This window comes from Bemisia tabaci, chromosome 2 (genome assembly GCF_918797505.1).
Source record: "Bemisia tabaci chromosome 2, PGI_BMITA_v3".
NCBI classification, from domain to species: Eukaryota; Metazoa; Arthropoda; class Insecta; order Hemiptera; family Aleyrodidae; genus Bemisia; species Bemisia tabaci.
In genome coordinates this window covers 23,056,091-23,078,846 of record NC_092794.1, presented here as the reverse complement: position 1 = coordinate 23,078,846, position 22,756 = coordinate 23,056,091, and the positions used below count along the sequence as shown (strand labels likewise).

Here is a 22,756-nt window from a genome sequence, read left to right as displayed (position 1 = left end):
ATGAGCAGATATAGTTTTGTGAATCAAGGTCGTTCACTGAAAAAAAAGTTACGGGCTCTATAGACATACCGTCCGTTCCGGGCTCATCGGCCAAAACTTCCGGGTGCTGGAGCCGTAGCTTTGACTGCTCCGGGTGCTACGCCCGGAACTTTCGGACTCTGAGCCCGGAACGTGGACGGCATGTCTATATAGCCCGTAAGTACGGCTTCCACAGCCGGAGTTTTTTTTTCAGTGTTTGACAACAATAGCGCGATAAAGTTCCGATAAAGAACCCGCTGAATAGACAAGACAGTGGAAAAACAAGGGGAAAAACGGGAAACAAGGCTAAAATACACAATTAACAAAAGCCGAGCCGTTTCGACTCACAACTGAGTCATTTTCAGTCGGAAATATAATAAAAATTAAAAAAAAGATGAGAATCTGAAACCTGAACCCATCGTTTTTTTTTTAAATTTTTATTGTATTTCCGACTGAAATTGACTCAGTTGTGAGTCGAAACGTCTCGTTTTATCAATTGTGTATTTTAGCCTTCGTTCCCGTTTTTCAACCTTGTTTTTCCCCTGTTATCATTGTCTCGGGCTGCTCTTAAAAATGTGTATCTATGAATAGACAAGGAGCACAGGGAGATATGGCTTTGTCGATCAAGGTCATTTGGATACAGGAGGGGTGAATTACGAGGCCGGCAGCCATCGAGTCGGGTCGTTTCAGAGATACTGGTCGGGTGACCTTGAAGTTAGCCAGACTTGAGGTTAGCTAAGCCTTGGAGTGGGTCACTTTAAGTCACTGGTCAAGACTCAAGACATGGTAACCTACATCCTCGGAGGCAAGGGCTGCCGCGGCCCAAGAGACGACCGCTCCGCCATTGTCGGATCCCCGAGAAAACAATGTGTCTTCGTGTGGGATTTGCGGTAATTTTTTACCGATCCGGCAACAATGAAGACCGGTCGCGGACCGTTACCACCTACCGAGGCAGTTTAGCCATCCACAGGCACAGCCACAGCCGACAACAACTATTCGTACAGTATCCTCGGGCCGTTGCTGATCTGTTTTTACAATTGAAGCATCACTCCGAACCAACAGTCATGCTTGAAGCTAAGTACCGTTCTGCCGGGCTGAGGAAAAAACGCCTTGTGCGAAAATTCCGAGATTGCCAATTTTTCTTACTAAAATACCAATTTTCGAGCAAACTTGCGAAATTTCGTTTTAAAGTTTTCAAATATTTTTGTTCGAAAAATTTAATGTATTTGGAAGTACGTAATCGTGAGAATAAGGCAGAACGCATAGCTCCTTAGGCACGAGGCGCCTCAGGAGCTCTCAGCTGTGAAGTAGTCAGGGGTCGTAGCCTTATAGTGTATTTGGAAATTTGAAGGGATAGTATTTATGCCTTTCCTCAGAAAAATCAGATAACACGATACGATTTCCAGAGTGATCTTTGTAAAAACAAATTTTCCGATCAAGATCAAATTTCGGCCGGTGAATGCCGGCGGGTTGTCATGGTTCCACGAGCAAGGGACGTGAAACCAATGTGCAATGGTTTAGTACCTCACTTACTCCTAGAGGCATGACATCTCATCAGCGACTCCAAGAGGCACCGCACGCACATTATTGCCCAGCCATGAGCAACCAAATCCCCTTCAATTTTTTGTACATGCAACATGCATCTGCGATCAGCACGAATAGTTGTATAACGGCGCGGCGTTGCCTTCGTCGTTGCATTGTATTGGTAGACGAATTTCTAGCTGTACTCCTTGCCTTCTTATCCCTCTGCGTGCAGACAAAATCATTAATTTCATCATAATAATTATGATTGTGCTTTTCTTCGCAGATTTCTTTGCATCGAAATCCTATAGATTTATACAACTTCCGCGGTAAATCTGTATACATGAAGTAGAATTAAGCGAAATAAGAGTGCTTATCCAAGATTTGCTTTTTTCTAAAAAAAAAAAAATGTTCTCGAGAAAGGGACTGCCTGGTTAACAATTCTTTGTATTGTAATCAAGGGGCAACATTGGTCTAATTCGTTAATTTCGATCATGTGATTCAATATTTAAGCACATTTTACAATTTGGATTATGGCATTCACAGGTCTTTTCAAATTTCAACTAATCAAATTCTAGGTGGCGGTAGCCACCCCGGCCCAATCCTAAAAAACTCCCTCTAAAAAATGACGACCCAAAAAAAAAAAAAAAAAAAAAAAAAAAAAAAAAGACGGGTGGCTGCTGCCTAACTAGTTTTACACGAAACAACGCGACCGGGCTTTTCTGCACGGTTTGCGGTCCATTAAGCTCTCCTACTAATTAAGTCGGAGAGTAAACCCAAAAACCCTATAATATTTGGGTAGAGTATGCTCAGCTCTACTCGTAATGCCCACCCTTTTTAAGTTTAGTTAAATATTAAAAAAGTTATTAAGCTTTAACGACAAATTTTGGACCCCAAAACTTGACGATCGTTTTTGACGACATGGACCCCAACAAAAGCTGACACTGATGGAATTGTTGAGCAGATTCGGGGCAGATTCGAGGCCCGCGAAACGCCCGGCCGCGGAAGGCGGGCGTGTTATTTAGACAAACCTACAGCTATAACCGTAGAAAAAAAACCCTATACAACTGTAGATATTTTGAAACTTCTATTCATAAAGCTCATACATATTTTTGGAATTTTGACATAAATGAGACATAAGGGAGAAATAACGGTAAATAGTTCATTTTCTAGTATTCTCAATAGGCGACCTGGGGCACGGCTGTGGAAGTAATGGTAGCATAAAACCCATTAAACTAGGTAAAATTTAAATCTGTAGACGCTGGAGATGGAACTTTTGGTACTTTTGCAGACTTACATAGACGTCGAAAGGAGAAATAATCGAAAGAAGGAGCGGGTCCTTCAATTCTTCAAGCACATTTGAATTTGAAAATAACTTGTAGAACCGCGCGATGGATGGTGAGCGCCGACTCCAGAGGTTAAATTTCAGGTTATGCTACTGTTATTATGGCTTTAAATATTTAATTAATACGAAGAAGATAGATTAATTGAAATAATAAGATGAAGATAGATTAATTGATGCGTGTTTCCATTTTATCGTAGCCGAAGATAACTGGATCCATTTCTATATAATCCTTTTATGATTCCCACACCCTTACATTGCATGAGCTGTTACAGTAAGTACCTACTCAGATCGCAACCTGCTACTTATACTATTTCTTCCCAGCGGCCCGGATCTAGTGATCTTTACAAGTAATTGTTCATGAATAATTGATGATATCCCATTATAGTGAGTCCTAGATACTATTTCTCGTTAATCAGATTCAACAACTATCCACCAGAAAATCATCCTTTCCCTCAATACGATGATGTCTGTCGGGTTCTCAATTTGTGGGGATGAAGTTGTGTTTCCACTTTCTCCTAAAATTTTGCTAGCAGCCGAACTCCTCTGGAGTTGATGTGTCTCTTCTCAGTGTATCATGTTATATCGGTGCATAAAGCCTCAATGTTTTCATATACTTGTAATGCTCTATATTGGAAACGCGGTTTACGCATTCACCCATCAGTCGTGCGTATGTGTCTTCTTAAAGAAGCTACGCAGCACTCTGTTAATGAAATCAACTCAATGTCACAACATCCAAGATACTTGACTTCAAACATTACTGTTAATTTGATTATCAGCAAGTCTCCTTGATTCTGTGTCAGAAGTTGATTGAATCGTCTAATTTGCCTGTATTTGGATAAAATTCTTCAAATCAAGGTCTTTCATATTGACCTCTGCAGAAGGTATGTATCTATATGCTACTATTTCATTGGTTTGATAAAATTGAAATGCTATAACTAATGCAGGATATCCTTGATGATAACCTCTCTATACATCGGCTAAAATTTGCAGTACCTGGAGACGTAAACTTGCCGTCACTGCTTACCACATATAGGAGATAATACAGAGCAGCTGTTCGATATAATACATCAGTGCCGCCTGACCTCTAGATTATCTGAGTCCTCGCCTGACAAATTTACCCACTATGAGAGTGCGACAGAAAATTAGCTGGTTCATTTAGCACGGAAAATGGATACAGGAATTAATTCTCTGGCACACCCTGAAAGTGAGTTAAAACTCATTAGATGTGGACTTTGGGTAGCCAGAACTGGCAGAATAATGAAAGCTATCGATTGAGACTGAGGCGACTAAAAATATTAGTTGTAATTGATATTTTGGGCTGCAACAGTATATCAACAGAGCATCTTCTTTGCCGGAAAGTGGGCATTGAATGCCCGAGTTGAGAAATCTCTCATAAATACCTGCTTACTTTACCTGCCACTGTATTGATGTGAGAGTTACCTTAATCGGATGGTTGCAGAATCTCCCTGGCAATTCCCAGCATAGATATGATGGTGCTCCACATAATTAACTTACCGGCAGAATCATTCGCTCGATAGAATCGTATGAGAGGGATCACATAGCATAGGATATAAAATTAAGCCTTGAATGTAGGTGATGTTTATACTTTAACCTCTGGTTCTCGGTCTACGGTACGAAAGGGACGGACTAATACAGAAGAACCATACATGACAAGTGGCTCCTAAGTTGGCATTTATTTGAGTCCTTAGCTGAAAAGTTCATGCCTGAAGGTGTGACAGAAAATGGACTGTTTTTTTCCATCCTTGAAAGTAAAACAAAGAATCAAAATTGTACTCTCCGTTTTACCCTTATAGTGCGTTGAAACTCAATCGCAGCCGACTCTGCATGACCAGAATTGGCAGATACAGACTCATAAAAATGAAATGTTATTGAAAGGAAAACCAAAAATTAAAGTGGTATTCTCTGTTGTACCCTGATAACACACTGAAACTCAATCGCTGTTGACTCTGTATGACCAGCATTGGCAGATAAAGGCTCCTGAAAATGAAATGTTATCAAACTGTTTCATTACAGTTCAGAAGATTCATGCTATTGAGATCGAAATTTCAGTTGTGGTAACTGTAATTTTTGCTTGCGGAAGCATCAACTTTTATTGTTTATCTTTTCCAATGACGAGTGAACTGGTCACATTTCTCAAGATACAGAATGCCATAGCTTTAGAGACATCTCTCATAAAACTAAAAATATTGATAAATACTTACTTTGCTTACTGTCTTTATGAGACGGTATCACGCGTTTGCAATGTTATTACTGATGATGAAATTGGAGCTCGGAGAAATGCGCGATTCGAATGGTCAAAGGACCTGGCAGGCATAACTAGGTATAAGCAGCGTAAATGATAGAGGTCCTGCACTGAGCTGCAGAATTTAGCTTGCATTCTATCATTAGTTCCAAGAATCCAAAAAAAAATGTTGGATAATGTAAGTCATAAAAGGTATCCCTTAACACAGGTGATGCCTCTAATGTAAATCCTGGTTTTGTGCCTACTGTACACAGGAGATGGAACATTACATAGAAGTCCTATATTAAGAGCAGCTCTGAAGTTGTTGATTATCAGGGTTCTTGCCTGACACATTCACCCACTTTGAAGGTGTGACATTAAATAGACTGGTTAAATTTATCATTGAAAATAAACCCATTACTAGTTAAACTGGCACTCTCCCTTTCACCCTGTTGCTCGTTTAAAGTCAATGTGTCTTTGTGGACTCTAGTTGACCAGAATGGCCAAATGGAGAATCATAATGATGAAAGCTATAAAAGGATTTCATTGCAGCAGGCCGATTATTGAAAGTTTGAAGCAGTCTGATAAGAGATCGAAATGCGATATATTGCACGGTTAAGATAGGGGTGTCTTGCCTTGTCGTACTGACATAGTTTCAATAATCAGCATGCAGTTGAGAAAATTTATGTCATCACAACTAAAGTTTATTGTATACCATCTCCTTATGAACGGAAAGATTTAACGCAAGTACCAAGATGATTTCATATGATGTCTGGATAGGAATGCACATAGTAAACAAGTAAGTAGCAACTTTCCGTTTCAGGCACATTGTGCCCAAGCATTGTGCCCTCAGTAATCAGAGAATCATAAAAGAAAACTCACTCACAACGAAAAAGGTACCTAGAGAGAGAAGGAATCATGCAAAATCAAGAATGGTCACATTTGGAAGTATTATTCCTCGGGGCAGCATAAAATTGAAAATGTTTCGTGCGTACAATGAGAAAACCATTAAAGAAGTTATATTGTTATTAATTTCAGAAATAATATGACATAGAAAAAGAGACAGGAGCCAGGAGAAATTGAAATTGCAATGCTATTTTGCTCAAACCCGATTCAAAATTTCCAAACGAAACAATACACGGCCTATAACATAATTATCATAACCTCTCTATGCACCAAGACCAATCCACACAGGTCAGTCATTGCGCAGCTTTTTTGAAATCCACTCCCCCGCCCGGCCCTAACTCGCAGCACTCATTGTGACGTACTATTGAGTGCACCCATAAGAAATACATTGCAAGCACTCAATAGTACGTCACTGCGCAGTAGAGTACCAAAACTCGTCCACCGGAATGACTGACCTGTGTGGATTGGTCTTGCTATGCACTATCTATGGCTTAGACTGCGCATTAGGAAATTTCGGCGAGACTAGAGTCCCTTCAGGCGGGACGATAGGCAACTCAGCAACACCCAGCAAGTCCGAGACCGAGACAATGGAAATGCCTGTCATGCCAGTGCCGTTGCCTGATACGGGTACTTTTCGTTCGTATATCCGGATGTATCCACTAAGCGGAAGGCGCGTCTTTACCCTGATTTACCCCGCTAGCTGTCTTACCTACCGCGCGACCTAGATTGCGTTATAAGTCAATGCGCTTTACTGTAGTTTCTATCGTTCGTAGCCAATGAGAATTAGGCATTACGTCAAGTGACCCAACTTTGTCACGATTTCAATACTGACCTGCGGTTTTTTTTCTGTGACGTACAGGGTGTGCCAAAAATATGGATCCTTCCTTACTGATGTCTCGAGAACGATTACAGATTATTGACATGCGGTTTGAACGAAATTCCTTAAAAAAAGGTGGGCCGCTTTCGAGGGGGGGGGGGGGGGGGGGGTCGTTTCCTCTCTGCCTCGCGCCCGCGGGAACAACTTTTAAATTTAAAATGGGAACTCTCTTTGCCTGATACTTCGTAGAAGTCATACCAAAAATACGTGATATCCTTCCAAAAAAACAAAAATATGATTTTTGTACAAAATTTCGGCCCAATCCAAAAAATGTCACTAATTACCAAAAACAAAAAAAAACAAAAAAAAAACCAGGCACCCAAAAAATATGATGGCAGTACCGTTTGGATTCATCATATAAAAGGAAATGATATCAAAACGGCCCAATTTTCTCTTTCATGCCCATGCAATATACCAAACACCCCAACTTTTTTCACAAAAAAAATAAATAAATAAATAAATAAATACCTATAAGGTATGATGACCTGAACACGTTTATTGGATCCATCGCTTTAAAGGAGTATGATATCAAATCGGCCCAACTTCTCTGAAATATGCCCATCTCGGATCAATAATTTTTTTGAGACCTTCCGACTCATCGCTGAGGAGACACTGATCATTACTTGACCCTTAGTATATGTCCTTGTTTAGATGTCAAAGAGTTCCTTATGAGAACTGTAATGAATTTTTTTTTCTTTGAAGAGATAAAATCAAAAAATCGTCATAAAATTGAAAAAAAAATTCGAAGAAAAAAAAAGGAATGGGCCGGCCGGCACGTACAAAAAAAAAGGGGGAAATGTAGATACATTGGTATGCCCCAACATTTTGGCATGGGTGACCGACCCGGTCTTGCCAACATCCATGAAGTTGCTAAGAAAGAAGCATTGTACAAGTAGGAGGCACATAATATTCGCAATAATACGCCAAGGTTCAGTAGTTTGTAAGGCCTTCTATCAGAAACAAACAAAGAATATGGCATTGCTTGAAAGTTGTTAAGTTGTTCACTCATGTGTGAATATCTTTCAGTCTATCTTTCAATGACGATTTCAAGAAGGACTGATCCTCCTTTTGACGATGATACTTGTTCATGTATATGTGAAAGAGAGACGATAATCACCCTATATTATCTACCACTTGTATGTACGGCCGGCCGGCCCATTCCTTTTTTTTTCTTCGAATTTTTTTTTCAATTTTATGACGATTTTTTGATTTTATCTCTTCAAAGAAAAAAAATTCATTACAGTTCTCATAAGGAACTCTTTGACATCTAAACAAGGACATATACTAAGGGTCAAGTAATGATCAGTGTCTCCTCAGCGATGAGTCGGAAGGTCTCAAAAAAATTATTGATCCGAGATGGGCATATTTCAGAGAAGTTGGGCCGATTTGATATCATACTCCTTTAAAGCGATGGATCCAATAAACGTGTTCAGGTCATCATACCTTATAGGTATTTATTTATTTATTTATTTATTTTTTTTGTGAAAAAAGTTGGGGTGTTTGGTATATTGCATGGGCATGAAAGAGAAAATTGGGCCGTTTTGATATCATTTCCTTTATATGATGAATCCAAACGGTACTGCCATCATATTTTTTGGGTGCCTGGTTTTTTTTTTGTTTTTTTTTGTTTTTGGTAATTAGTGACATTTTTTGGATTGGGCCGAAATTTTGTACAAAAATAAAAGTATATACGTACAGTATTTAATGTAGGTATATGAAAATAAACTGAAAACAATAAAATAATAGAAACATTGTATGGAGAAAGCGAATGATAAATAATTAAAAATGGATCAAATTTGAAAAAAAAAAGCAGATCGCTTATATTTTTAAGTATCCCAACAAGTATAAGTTTCTCTAAGAGTAGGTAAGTTGAAATGAGAAGCACTATGCGGATAGTTTTTATAACCTGAATGGCTGGACAGGGTTTGGATATTTGAGATAAATTAAGAGGATTGTCAGTGATTATTTATCACGGCCAAAGCCACAGTTGAAAGAGGATAAATATGTATGAGTATAAATTTCCTATGTCGAATTATGTAAAATCAGCGACGAAGCGCTGCTTGTATACAGCGCGGTCGAAATTCTTTCATTTAGCCTGGGCGACAGGAGAGAGGGAGCGTATCATTCAGTCGCCATGATATCCGACTCCGTTTGACTCCAGGAAAAATACCCGATTTATGATAATTTAGAGCTTGCCTGATCATTTTAGAAAAATAAAATGAATTCCCAACAATGTCCATCTTTCGGCATGGCCCATGGAAACATAGCTGCCTTCATGAGTGGTTCCATCAAAGGCAAGCTGATCATTGTGGTGGCAGTCATTTCAAGTTGGTGATACTGTTTTCCTTCATTTTAATCAAGTATAATGAATCTAAGACATCGATCATAGCGTGCGGGTGAGGCAGCCGACCTCAATTCTTATCGCTTTGTTTTGCGGTCATTTCAGTGGACAACATTTGTGTATATTATAATTTGCAAGAATCGTGCTTTAATCACTGTATAGGATCGCAATCTTTTCACCACCCTTAAAGTTTATATTCATAAAATAGCAGTCCAATAACGTCATCTACCTTGTGCAGTTTTCTCCCCTATATTCTTCTTGGAGATTTAAATGAAGGGTTTGGATGACAAAGTGCACAAGTGCAGTTTTTGAAAAAAATTGAGATGTCAGCGATTTCAAGTAAAACTAGTCTTAATTCATGTTCTGTGAAAAATCTGCTCTGAAATTCCAATTTTTACGCATCAAAATGTGAGTTTTAACTTTCGTTTCTACATGTGGATCCATGTAATTTTGAAACTTCTGACACATACGTCTGCAAAAACTGCACTTCCAAGGCCTCCAAGGCCTTCAAATAAAGTAAAAACTATTGGAATTTGCGAACCAGGGCGAGATTTTCATAGAGGAATGTGCGGGGAAATCCTTTTGCCGGGGGAGATTATTGTATGAAGGAACGCGGGCACCACATCAACCCAGAGGAGCCTTCTGACCTATCACAGCCGCGTAATTGCCTCAACTTTTAACCATCGATATTATCAGATTTATGTGACGGTGCATTAAGATGGGATCAGAGGCAATTTCAAAGAGCTTTGGAAAATACGTGCATGTAAATCCTCAAATATTTTAAAACATCTCTGACGTACTGCCCTGACAATCGCTGAGAGCTGGTTTTTCTCGATACTGCTTTCCCGGTAATTCCCTCGCGAGGCTGGTATATTAATACGGAGGGTTAACTTTCAAATAGCGAACATACTGTACAAGAGATTGATGCAGTTAGCTTACATTCTCTATTACAGTGAGTTTATCGCAAGGCGGGCGCAAGACCTTATCGCGATCCTAGAATTCCGCGCACTGAAAATGACAGATTATAATTCAAATAACAATTTGATCACAGCTACTTTTATTATACTGCAAACTTCATACTTTTATAATTATAGTTTGGTTCAATATTTATGTACGGTTTTTATTCCTACATTTTCAAAGCTGATGCTTAATTGATCTGAAATTAAGAACTCTATTTGGAGATTTCTTTTAACCGAGGTTATTTTTTCTGTGGACGGTCACATATTCCCTGAAACTGAGTCTGAAAAAGGAGGCAATTTATTTTCTTTAAAAAACGAATTAAAGTAAATAAATAAACCTAATGCAATAAATTGTTGGCACTCGGTGTGATCATAACAAAGCTGACAGCATCGCGAGTTCGCAGGCTGGGAACGTAGACAAACGCGAGAAACTAGAAAGATGAGGAGGGAACTCTGCCATGCTAAGGAAAAACGACGCACATCCATTCGTTTTCTCATCGAGTTTACGCGTTTTTAACGCGGCACGGCGGGACTAAGGAGTGTACATCGGCAGGCGGCAATGCAAGCTAAAAGGAGTTGGCGCGCAGTTTAATACCGTTAGATTTTGATCCTCAGACATGAATCGACCGAGGCGGAGATTTCTATGTGACATATAAGCGAACAACCAATAACAACGTTGCCGCTATATGAAGCTGATTTTGTGAGAGGCTTCTTGGCGAAGTTCATCTCCGCGTTTTCTCTGATTTTCCGGAAAGATTAAAAACAATGACCATGAAAAAAGGTAGAAATTCCTAGGGATAACGCCCTTTGAAATTAAATCAGTGAGAACGAAAACACACCAACTCGGTAACTTGAAAATGCTCACTTTTCACTAAGGACAGACAATTTTCATAAAGGTCATTGAAGTTACCGTATCTGTTCCAACGTGGACATTTAAAGCGTCCTCAAGTACTTGCTTTTAGGCACCAAAAATCTTTTTCTTAGACTAACTTCTTCACCCACTGTGCAGTTTTTTGTGTGTCTCGATTATTTTCATTTTTTCGAGTTGGTGTGTTTTCAGTCTCAATAATTCAATCGTCTGCGAACATGTTCAACGGTAAAATGTCGACCCTTGCAATAATGTGCATTTCAATATGATCCTAACGACACAATTAATGATTTGATTGAGAGTAGTTAACAGTGAGTGCAATGTTTCAACGCAGATTTTACAACAAAAAAATGCTACTTTAACCACATTGTAAACTAATTTAACCACGGGGGTGGTTAAAGTAGCATTTTTTTGTTGTAAAATCTGCGTTGAAACATTGCACTCACTGTTTTTAGCAATTGAATTGCTGAATCAGCAATTCTTTTTTTTCCCGTGCAGACAATGGAAATGCCAGTCTTGCCTATGCCGTTGCTTGGCACCCTTCGTATATTGGGCTGTATCGACTAAGCTGAAGGCGCGTCTTTACCCTGCACTCCCTGCTTTTACCCCACTAGCCTAGCTGTCTTCCCCCCCCCCCCCCCCCGCCCCCGAATGAAGTCGGGCCTAGTGCGCGTCCAGATGGTGTTATAAAGTCAATGATATTTCGACATTTTTGTACCCCCCCCCCCCCCCCCCCCCCTATACATAGATACTCTAGGTCATCATCTCTACGAATGAATGTGTTGATTTGAAGGGTATCCTGCGAGTTGGGTCACTTGACAACATCCACCGACACTGACTGAGACTCCGACACGTTGCTAACAGTGTAACATGGTCCCGCAAGCCGCGCCTAACCTGCCGCTCGCTCAGGGCTCAGGTCGTCGTCAAGAGAAAGTAACTTGCTTGCGCTTCACGAGTCTCAAAGCACTTCAAAGCCCGACCTCAGCCTCGACGCTGCCAGATTGAGCATGCATCTCCGCGCTTTTGTCAAGAGAGAAAAAAACTCGAACCGAAAGACATTCCATGAACTTGGCCATAAAATGGTCAGCAGGGTTGCCGTGCTCATTGTCAAAATTGTAACTCGTACCGAATGTATAAAACGCCCTCTCAGAGGGCCGATCATTAAAATTGATAGACAAAGCTATAGACAAAGAGGGCAGATGGGGTATGGAGGAATGTAATTGGTAACAGGGATACTTCACGCGTTGCGCAATGCTTGAAGTATCCCTGTTAGGTTTGTAGGCGCCAGTGCGTCGCCGCTCCGCTTTGTGTTAGGCTCTAATATTTAATCTGGCGGAGTCAGCGTTATTCAACTCATGATTTTGAAATGTTTGCACATCCTGTATGGATTATTCTCATTTTAATTGATGAAAAAAAAATATGTATTAAAGGAAAATATAATGTGTGTTTTGTAAATATTAAGGTGGTTCCGTATCAAACTTAATGATTTCCAAAGCACACGAATTTCTACACAATTTCTTATAGCCCTTTATAATTGATGGCGAAAAAGCAACAGCCAGGCGATAGGAACTATAGCTCGGCTGCATAATTTTTTATCCCTTCGTATAGCCCGGCCGTATGATTTTCTCCGCATTCTGCAGCCAGCTGTATGATTTCCTGTAGCCTTCTTTAGCCGGCTATAAGAATTCCTACGGCATTTTGAAACGCAGCTCTTATCGCCAATTTGTACCGGGGAGGAGTTGATGATCAGACTTCTCGTGGTGTGATTTGCTTTCCTCGTAAAGTTTTGAAGAGAAAAAAAGGCGTAGCGTCGTGCTTTAATTCATATCGACGGTGGAACTACCAAATCACGTATCTCGTTTGCGGTGTTTAAAAATCTACACTCACATTTTATTTTTTTGAAGTAGACCAAAGCAATATCATTCCTTGAAATTTTCACAGAATTTTCTCCGCACGAAGAGGAAAAATCACAGAAATTTTCAAGACTGAACGTTAAGTAGTTTTTCATTTAAAAAATAAAGTATGACAGGAAGTCTGCGACGTCGCAAACCGAGATACGTGGTTTGGTAGTTTCACCGTCGATATCTTGTCTAGAGGTCCTTTTCAACTCATGATCGAAAAACAAATCAAGAGATCAGGACAAGAGAAGGAAACGAACTTACCTCGAGATATGCCCAGAATTGTGCTGGTGTTGTGGACGTCCTTCTTGAGCTGCTCGAGGGCCAGCGAGAAGACAGGGCCGATCCCTTCCTGGGACAGATCCACGCCGAAGATGTTGTCCTTCGCCAGCTGCTCAGGCTCGCTCTTCACTTTGGGGGCGCTCTCCACCTCTTCGGGTTCCTGCTTCTGCACCTGAGCCCCGGCGCCGTTGGCCTCCGGCTGGAAGCCCGTGCCCAAGTCGCCCATGTCAAAGGGTCGTAGGTGGTACTTCTTCTGGAAGCTCGTGTCCTTGAGCACCTCCCGCAGGAGGCGATGGTCGTCGACCTCGGGTTTCACCGCGGATTTGTGCTCCATCTCCTTCTCGAGCACCGTCTCCGGCACCGAGGACTCCGGACTCCTGTCCACCGCCAGCGAGACTTCCTTCCGCTTGTCCTGCATGTACAGCCGCTGCGCCTGTCGCAGTTCTTCCAGGATGTCCTGGATGTTCACCGCCGCCTATTGACAGACGAAGGAAATCTTAGTTTCCGGAAATCCAAGCGGAAGAGTTCCATCTTCGTTCAGCGTTTAGAGAAAAAAACTGAGCGAGACAGTCAAGGTCAACCTGAGCGAAGAATCGCGAATTCGAGGAAAGCCCTTTTTTAAGGGCGCTATTGTCAGCCTCAGAAACGACTCATTTCAATAATGCATTTAACATAAATAATGATGAAATTATATCTGAAAATGCTGATCCTTTTTTCTCAAAGGGGCAAGAAATTTTCCACTATAAAGCAACCGTAAGTCTATCCTGATGAACCCTAATCACCTCGCTGAATCGGAAAATTCGTGGTTTCTCGCAAGAGAAAAAGTGACTTCATTCCAAGGCTGCAAAATTGACTCACATTATTCACATTTTTACAAAAATATAACTTCAAAATTCTAGTCCAAAATTTCGCTGATTTTTGTGAGTAATCCTGAAAAAAAAAAACAAATTACTAAAATTCTCAGTTGGAGATGCTCGAAAGTTTTCCGGTAAAAATAACGGTGGAGACTTTGCAGCGGTGACATGTCGTTACGTTCTCAGACTGGTGAATGGCAAAGAGTTTCCGTCTTAAGGAACATTTGGATTATATTTTGCAATAAGGAACAACTATTGATGGCTCATTTTAGAAACGACATATATGCCATTGGTTTCTCTGTGCAGAGAGGTGCTTGTATAGAGTAGAGGAGCCAGAGATAAAAGTTCCTTACTGCAAAATGTAATCTAATTTGTATAACTTGATCATGGTGAATAAAAAACATAGAGTACATAGAGTCGTAATGTGAGCGGGTGAGCTGGCGCCACTTTTAAGCATTTTCCAGGTCCCGAATTCCGAGACTTCTGTGTGACGCCGGGTCACTTTTTCGATACATAATTGATTGTTTGCAATACACGGGTACCCGGCTATCCGATGTAAACAAAGAGGATAGGAATCACCACGTATTCCACACCGCCATTTTGGATCGAACATGTATCGAAAAAGTGACCCGAACTCGGCGCACACCGGGCTCGGAACTCGTCGAGCAGAACATGGCACCAGCTCTCCCATTTACATAACGACTCTATGTACTCTATGATAAAAAAGTATTTTTCTTAATCCGCTTACCTCTTGCTTGAGGTTCGGGAGGAGGGGGGCGGCCTCCGGGGAGGCGGGGCACTCCTGGAAGGGGGGCGACGGGGAGGAGACGTAGGAGCCCATCATGGGCGAAGCGCAGACGTCGGAGAAGGGCTCCTTCTTGATGGAGAGAACGAGGTCGCAGGTGATCTCGCCGGAGTGGCCTTTGCCGAGCAGATCGGACTCCTTCCCTATCGTCGTGTTGGGGAACATCGGGAGCGGGCTGTTCTCCGAGTAGAAGGAGAAGATCTGCTCCAGGTTCTGCCCGCTTCCCGGCACCTGGCTGTCCAGGTTCGAGGGCAGCAGGGACAAGTCGAAGCTGTCCGCCAGGAAGTCCGTCGAGTAGTCCAACGTCGAGCAACTGAAGTCGTTGCTCGGGACTGTCTGCGGCATCTGGGCAAACAAAAAAACCTCTAGTCATTCGTCTGAAAATCACTAGTGGCAAATGCATAGATATGGTCGTGGACATGACGATGGGTATGGGAATTACCTTGAGCACACTGGATAAAAAACACATTGGATCTAGAGTCCAGACTCTTGAAAACATTGACAAGAAAAAATACTCTTGATTCAATCAGATTTAAGCTTAAATCAAAAGGAAATCCGCTCAAATTAAGAGGCTTGGTTCTTGATTTAAGCTTAAATCTGATTGAATCAAGAGTATTTTTTTTTGTCGATGTTTTTAAGAGTCTGGACTCTAGATCCATTGTGTTTTTTTCTCCAGTGAGTGGCAAATGCATAGATATGGTCGTGGACATGACGATGAGTATGGGAATTACCTAGAGCATGTATTGTGCGTGAACATACATACAGAAAAAAATATTGACATAGATGCTGCCGTGTTAAGGAAGAATGCCGTATGAGCCTTCAGAAGTCGCCAAATTTCCTCTCAGAAGATATCTATTCTTGAAGAAAGTTTCAAATATTTTTCCTTCAGATTTCCAGGAATCTCAGATGAAATTGCGAACAAAATTTTCTGAAGAATCGGAAGAAAAGTATGAACAAACTCTACCGAAAATTCGTGATTTGTCCGAGGAAATTTGGCAACTCTGGAATGTTCATACGGTGTTTCTTCTAGAGTACCTTTATAGACAGAGTATGGCCATTTCTGTTCCGGTTTTTCATTGGTCGCGAGCGAATAGGCTGACACGATGCTCTTAGGGCCGTAAATAAACAAACAAGATGGCCGTTATCAGCAAGCAAGATTGAGGTTATGCACATCTTACATCCTCCTGTGTTAAAGTTGAAAGGCAATTTAACAATTTTTTTATGTGTTTTTCGTGTGCTATTCGTAGATATGCTCGTTTAAATTGTTACTGCCGCATAATTGAAATTTTTTGTCAAATTTAGCTTCTCATCGATGTTACGGCGAGCCGCCATCTTGTTTGTTTATTTACGGCCCTAAGAGCATCATGAAGCCTAAAAACTCGTTGACCAATCAAAAAGCGGAACAGTTTTCCTGTAGTAAAAAGATACGAATGGCCATACTCTGTCTATAAAGGTACTCTAGTTTCTTCTAAGCACGGCAGGGTAGTGTCATTGAATAGATAAAAACAAAAATATAAATGAACGGATTTAACCATTCATTTATTTCACGGCATATTTTTTTCGTCAATTTTTCTATGAAAAAATCAAATATGAACGAAGACTTTAAAATACTGCAATTAAGTTACGTGTTTTTAGAATTCGACCATCGTTGATGACATCACTTCATGAAGATTCTCCAGTAGTCAAATTGGATCAAAACAATAACAGTGGCATAACCTATTTCAGTGCTGCCAGTGAGATTAAAAATATGTAAATCTCTTTTTTATGAGTAGCTCTGACAGCGTCTATAGAAATTAGTTCAGGTTCCACCATCACTTCATACCAAGCGGCATGAATTAAACGCGCATCGGATTGGCAGGTTCACACATAGGAGAAATAAAACTCCGCCTGTCAGAGCATAATTTAATAATTTTAAATCTTAAAAATGTATCGGATTACATTTTCTCTACAAAATCGGGTTAGTTATGAGCATGTTTTTGAGCTCAACTACACTCATCTATACAGGTCTTGGCGCAGATATATAAATTAGTGAGCAAAGCGTGCGGAGAAAAAATTAAAAAAGGTCAAAACGATCTTTTCTCGAGAACTCATTATCAGGAAATTATGATCAGAATCGTTCATACACTGGCGCTGTATGTTTAAAATGTACCCGATCGCCCTCGACCAGTGGCGTGGCGTGCTTTGCGATTTATCGATTGATCTGCCATTTAAACCTATGGAAAAGGATCGATAGACAGGGTTTTCGCAACGAACACCGTAATAATCGATTCTTTAACATAGTCTCAAATGGAAAACTATCGAGAATCATTCACGCCTCGCCACTGGAGTCAACTGCGCACATACAAGTCCACCGGCACTTGGACGTGGTATAAGACATGGAGCATTAGAACATCGCAAAGTGGGCTGACTTTGAACTTAAACGAATCAGCTAAAATTACAGCCTTTCAATTCAATATTTCCTTATTATTTTAGTTGCTGGCATCATCTCAGAAATATCTAATTGAACAACTCTTAACATGCATCCAGTCATTGGCTTACATTCTGACCGCGATGTTTTGCGATAGGCATAACTTCCGTGATTATTAGAATAGAGACTTCAGTGTTTGAAGTTTTGAATGGGATCTGGAATTTTTTTTCCAGATCTGCAGAAGTTCATCCATCAAAATAAGAACCTATTATTCTATGGCTAGTGCAACTAATGCGTGATAAAAAACGACTCTGTGACACACGAGTGAATGACCCATAAATACCTACCACCTCTTGAAAAAGTGGGTAATTCTCTGCTAAAATAAGAATACCCCCTAAAATAATTTCTATGGACTAGCTATAGTTTCAAGGGGCCAAACATCGAGTAACTCGCACAAGAACAATAACTTTTCTCTGTGAACATTGAGAAACCAAATGACGTAACCACTAAATTAGCCTACAGGATTGGACCTTCAAGTTAAGTAGCAACCACATACGTAAATATCTGTCATTACTGGCACGAGAATTCTATTGAAGTCAATAATCAACCCTGAGGGCCCGATTATTTGTTCTACCGTACTGCGAAAAATCGGGTTTCAGCATGAGGGAGGTTTCCAAAAAGGTGGCGATTCTCACAAGTTGGCAACACTGTTTTGTTTCATACGAATCTAGCTCCGAATTTTCACGACGACTGGCTCAAGATTGTCTCCGAAATTTTAGAGAGATTCATATTTTTTTCAACTTCGGGGGGGTTGTAACTTCGTGGGGTTCAACTCTCTAGAGCCCGTGTTCACAAAAAAAGTACGTTTTCCTGTGAAGAATTGCCTCCCAAAGACTGGTCATTCCAGATTTTTTTTTTTTTTTTTTTTTTTTTTTTTTTTTTTTTTTTTTTTTTGGTTTTAAAATTTCCAAGAAAATTCCAGAGATTGGTTTGTTTGAATTTTCGCGCGCTCGGCCCTTGGCTGGGAGACGCTCCAAGTCGCTGCGCGTCAGCCCCACTGTGCCCCACCGCCAGCAACCTACGTCATTAGCTTTGCTTTCACATCGCTTCGGTCGGTGGGAAATCCCCCGCGTAACCAGTTATTACCCCAGCCTCCAGCCCCCCCGGCCCCCCGCCCCCCCCCCAGCCCCCTCAGCCGCAACCCCCCCTCCCCCACGCTGTGGCTATGTCGAGGATCTTTTTTTGCTGGACCTCTTTTCGAGGCATAGTTCCTCGCATTACCTAACATCCATGGCTTGAGTCATCGTTTGGTAGAACTCAGTGCACGGGGAAGTTTTGAATTAGTGTGAGCCAGAGCAAATTAAAACTAAAACTGTAAGTCTCACGATAGCCGTTGAGCTGCAGTGATCGGGGCCAAGTATTACGTAAAGAATTTTGACCGACTTTTTAACCCCTTCCCCTCTCCCTCGCAAGATCACTTAAGGTAAGGTTGGACCCCCCCCCCCCTTTAAGTAGCTTATGTAATACTTAAACGGCCCCCATGGAAAGAGCGTTAGTGAATTCAGGTCTCCTTTGCAAGAAAATTAACCATGGTTAGAGAGCATTGACAAACATAAGTTAGGAACATTGTTTTTCCCCAATTAAAAATATGCAAAACAATTGATTCTATGCCAGGCATCTCATTGATAGAGGCGAAATTTGAAATTGATTTGTATGGTGGAAAAAAAAAATGTTACCGAACCTTACCACTATTTTGAATACCCTCTCCCTTGTTATGCACCTGTAACGTAAGTCAGAATCTTTCTGAATAAATTAATTGCCACCGAGCAGAACTTTCCGCCCCCTCCCTAATTCTCATGAGGTGACAAAAGTGATAACTGTAAATAATCAGGCACTTCATATTAAAATTTGAACTGTTACGCATGTTTAGACTTAGGCCTTCACTTGCTCGCTTTCACAGGGTGCCGCAGACTCCAATCCCCCCCCCCCCCCCGACCCGAAAGTTATGTAATCCAACCGAAAGCACACGTGTTGACATCTTAAGGTTGCCGAATTCTTCCCTGTGGAATATGTATTTTTGAGAGCACGTATCGGTAGTTTCATTGAATATACGCTTATTCAAATATAGGGTGAATTTTTCTAAGAAAAAATTCATAAGAAAATGCAAAAAATCCGTTTGAAACGTAATTTTTTTTTGGGAAATTTTTTTGCGAAGTTTGAATATTCATGTGGCGCTTTTTCTTGGCAAGATAAACAACATGGATTTCATTTTGCAGTTAGGAACAACAACTTCTGGCTCGCTTTAGAAACAACGTATGTATCATTAGTTTTCTTATCCACATAAGTGTTTTTACCGATGAGCCTGAAATTATTAATTGACAGCGCAAGTTTGAATTTTATTAACGAGTAATGATAGTAAAAGATTGAGCGAACTAAGATGCAATAAAGGCATCATTTGGAAGGAATAAGAGGGACACCCCCCCCCCCCCATATCGTGAAGTTGACCTTCTTTGAATATAGTTTCGACAGACTTCGATCAATTTACGTTTTTCAGCCCCCGCTCCAGCAAATATGCCTCCTTGGAACAACTTTTGCCACCTCCAAAATTTGACTGAAATGACGCGTCACAATGCTAAAAATTGTGAAGTCATCTCTTGTACTAATGCTTAATTTGCGGCTTTATGAGTGAGCTGCGGTTAGCTCATTGACTCAAACACTGACAATGGTGAGGTTTGAGCTGGTGAAGAGAACCGTTACCTACAGCCCAACCTCCGGAGCCGAGCTCTCATCATATTGCCTCCTCCGATCCGAAGCAATTAACGCAATCCAAATATCACTTTTATCACGCCGGGATAACATTACCGCTTAGCATCGAGTAAAAAGAGGGTAATTACATTTTACGTGAGCCTCGGTGCGAAATTTACTCTTTTCATTGAAAGTTTTCAAACTACGTCAAATCAGTATTATTGATGAAATTCGGACATAATCTTTATATCAGATTCTCAGTTCATTTTTATTCTAACTGCAGTGCAGGCGCTGTAGTAAACTATAGAATTTTTATCAAGTGTCAAGAGATATTCAAAAAAAGAAGAAAGAAAAATCATGCCTGAAAAGTCGCCGGTAGTGGTCAAATGGCGTTCATGGCTTTAAAAAATTGAATGGCTAAGAGTTCTATAGCACTCTTTAAAGAAAGTAAACAAATAAATACTATCAAGATTAAGACAAAAACGCGAAGCACAAAGACAAACGAAGGAAAGAAAGTTGTGCACGATAGGCAGAGGGGACTAGATAGGGAGGAGGGGGAGGAGGTCCCCCTGCTTGACAAATTGCAAAAATGTAACATTCAAGCTCTTGCAAAAATAAGTAGCAGGTAAGGATCTAATTAAATTAAATGGTGAGAAACTAGCTCCGTAGTTATGTGTGACTGAGCAACAAGTAATTGTCAACACAAATCTAAAATGTAATAATGTCAGTTACATTCCTCACGATGAGTGATAACCACGTAAGAGGGAAACTAAGCGAGGAACTTAAGGTTAGGTAAGGGGGGGAAGGGGGGAGTGCGAAACCTCGTGCCCAACAGAAACATTCTAGAATCATGCAGCTATTTTGGAAAACAGGAATGTTTTAAGAGTCCCTCTATGACAATCAAATTGTTTCAGTACAGTTGCCGAGAAGAAATTCGAGATGCAAGAACATGCCCATACCCATATCATACAGGACAATATATTGTAAAAGGTGAAAAAAGTTGCACCAGATTTTTTTTTTTTTTTTTTTTTTTTTTTTTTTTGAGATTACCTACCTTTAAAACTTTAAATGTCATGCGCAATGAGGTGTTAGGGGATGTGGTTTAAAGGAGTAAAACTTACAAGACTCAAAACTATCCTCCGAGAAGAAGGTAAAAATGAATTTTTCTAGATAAATTGATCGTTTCACGGCGCATCTTCTCCCGAAATAGCAAATTGGGCCCATTGAAGATTTTCAGAACAACTCAGTTTAAATCGATCAACCTTCATAAAGATTCTAGCCGAAGCGTCAGCTTGGAAAAGACGAAGTAAGGATGAGGTCGGAAAGCAAGAAAAAACCTGTTGCGGTCTGTCCTACTTACCTTCTCGTAGTAGAAAACCATCTTGTAAAATCCAAAACTGTAAGTCTTCCGCAGAGATAAATGAACGTATCCAAAAAGTGAGCTGAACGCAAGAATAAATCACTAACTTCAACAAAGAATTCAACAAAACAAAACAAATTTTAAAAGAACGATATAATTGAACTGTTGCATTCTCTTACAGCCTGCGCGGCTGAGGTCACAAGTAAGACTGAAGATGGTGGGCTCCAGAAATCAGAACCACTAGGCGTCCCACTACCAGACCCAGTCCAGCCAACCGCGTTCCTCAGAAGTGGTACCAACCTGAAAGCTCCGTTGCCAACAATCCTCGAAAACGTGCTAGAACTCGCGAGGGTCCGATGGATTATCGTCACCATCTGGAGATGAAGCACGGCGCGTGAGAATAACGAAGATCCCATTTAAGACACATTGCACTTACGTTGTTTTTACTCATGAGGTTTCTTGAACCGCGCGGCAGCGATGCATTGCAGACCGCAGATTGCTGCGTCATAGCAAGACTCAAGGCTTTTGCATAAGCCGGTAAGTTCTATTCGAATGTTTGACATAAGCTATGGAATAATTTGACATGTTCTGTCTGCCGACCGGTGATGGTAAACGTCTGTAAGATTCTTGCGTCGTAACTTTCTATCTTGACACTTATGGTTTTGTTCTTCTCCTCGCGTCCACTAGAAAAAAAAGTTCGGTCACATGAACCGCAATGCATTGTCCCATTTGAGACGTACCATACGGCTCATCTAACCGTGTTTTCGGTTCGAGTAGCCGTATTCTCGGTTCTAGTAATACCCCAGGTTCACATGATTTGTGGCACAGTGGCATCGACTGAATCTTAAAAATATTTCGGTTGCATAAGTCTTAACTACGGTTGCCAGGATCAGGAGTACGGTTACATTAACCATAACCATGCAGCATAGTCAGAATGGGACACCGCACTGTGGTTCATGTGACCAAAAATTTTTTTTCTACTTTCTGGTGAATTTGGTCGATGAACACGGGAAATATTTCCCTTTAAACTACGGTAAATCCGCAGGGAATATACATCTACGTATCGATGGGTGAAACTGGAAAAATACGTATCTCAGTTTGCTGATATGCAGATTTGCTGTCACATTTTGTTACTTCACATTTTTTTATTTTTTTTATATTGAAAACTATACAAGTCATTTTTTTTCAAAACTTCGATGGTTTTTTTTCTGCGCGCAAAGAATACTCAGTGAAAATTTCAAGGTATGATGTTGACTCGGTCTCTTTTTAAAAGTAAAATAGGAGCGGAGATTTTGAAACGCCGCAACTGAGGTACGCATTTTTGCAGT

The 22,756-nt window shown here is 40.7% G+C and overlaps 1 protein-coding gene across 1 annotated transcript in view; it reads right to left on the bottom strand.

The window, feature by feature from the left end:
* LOC109043696 (DNA-binding protein D-ETS-4) overlaps positions 1-22,433 on the bottom strand; it is a 44,318-nt gene extending 21,885 nt beyond the window's left edge. Inside the window, exons 1-3 of the mRNA XM_019060991.2 lie at positions 21,429-22,433; positions 14,860-15,261; positions 13,240-13,732 (exon numbers count right to left, since the gene is read on the bottom strand). Coding sequence (XP_018916536.2) covers positions 13,240-13,732; positions 14,860-15,261; positions 21,429-21,449 — 916 coding nt within the window. The 5' untranslated portion in view covers positions 21,450-22,433. The remainder of the gene's footprint in view (positions 1-13,239; positions 13,733-14,859; positions 15,262-21,428) is intronic.
* Between the last annotated feature and the right edge of the window lie 323 nt (positions 22,434-22,756).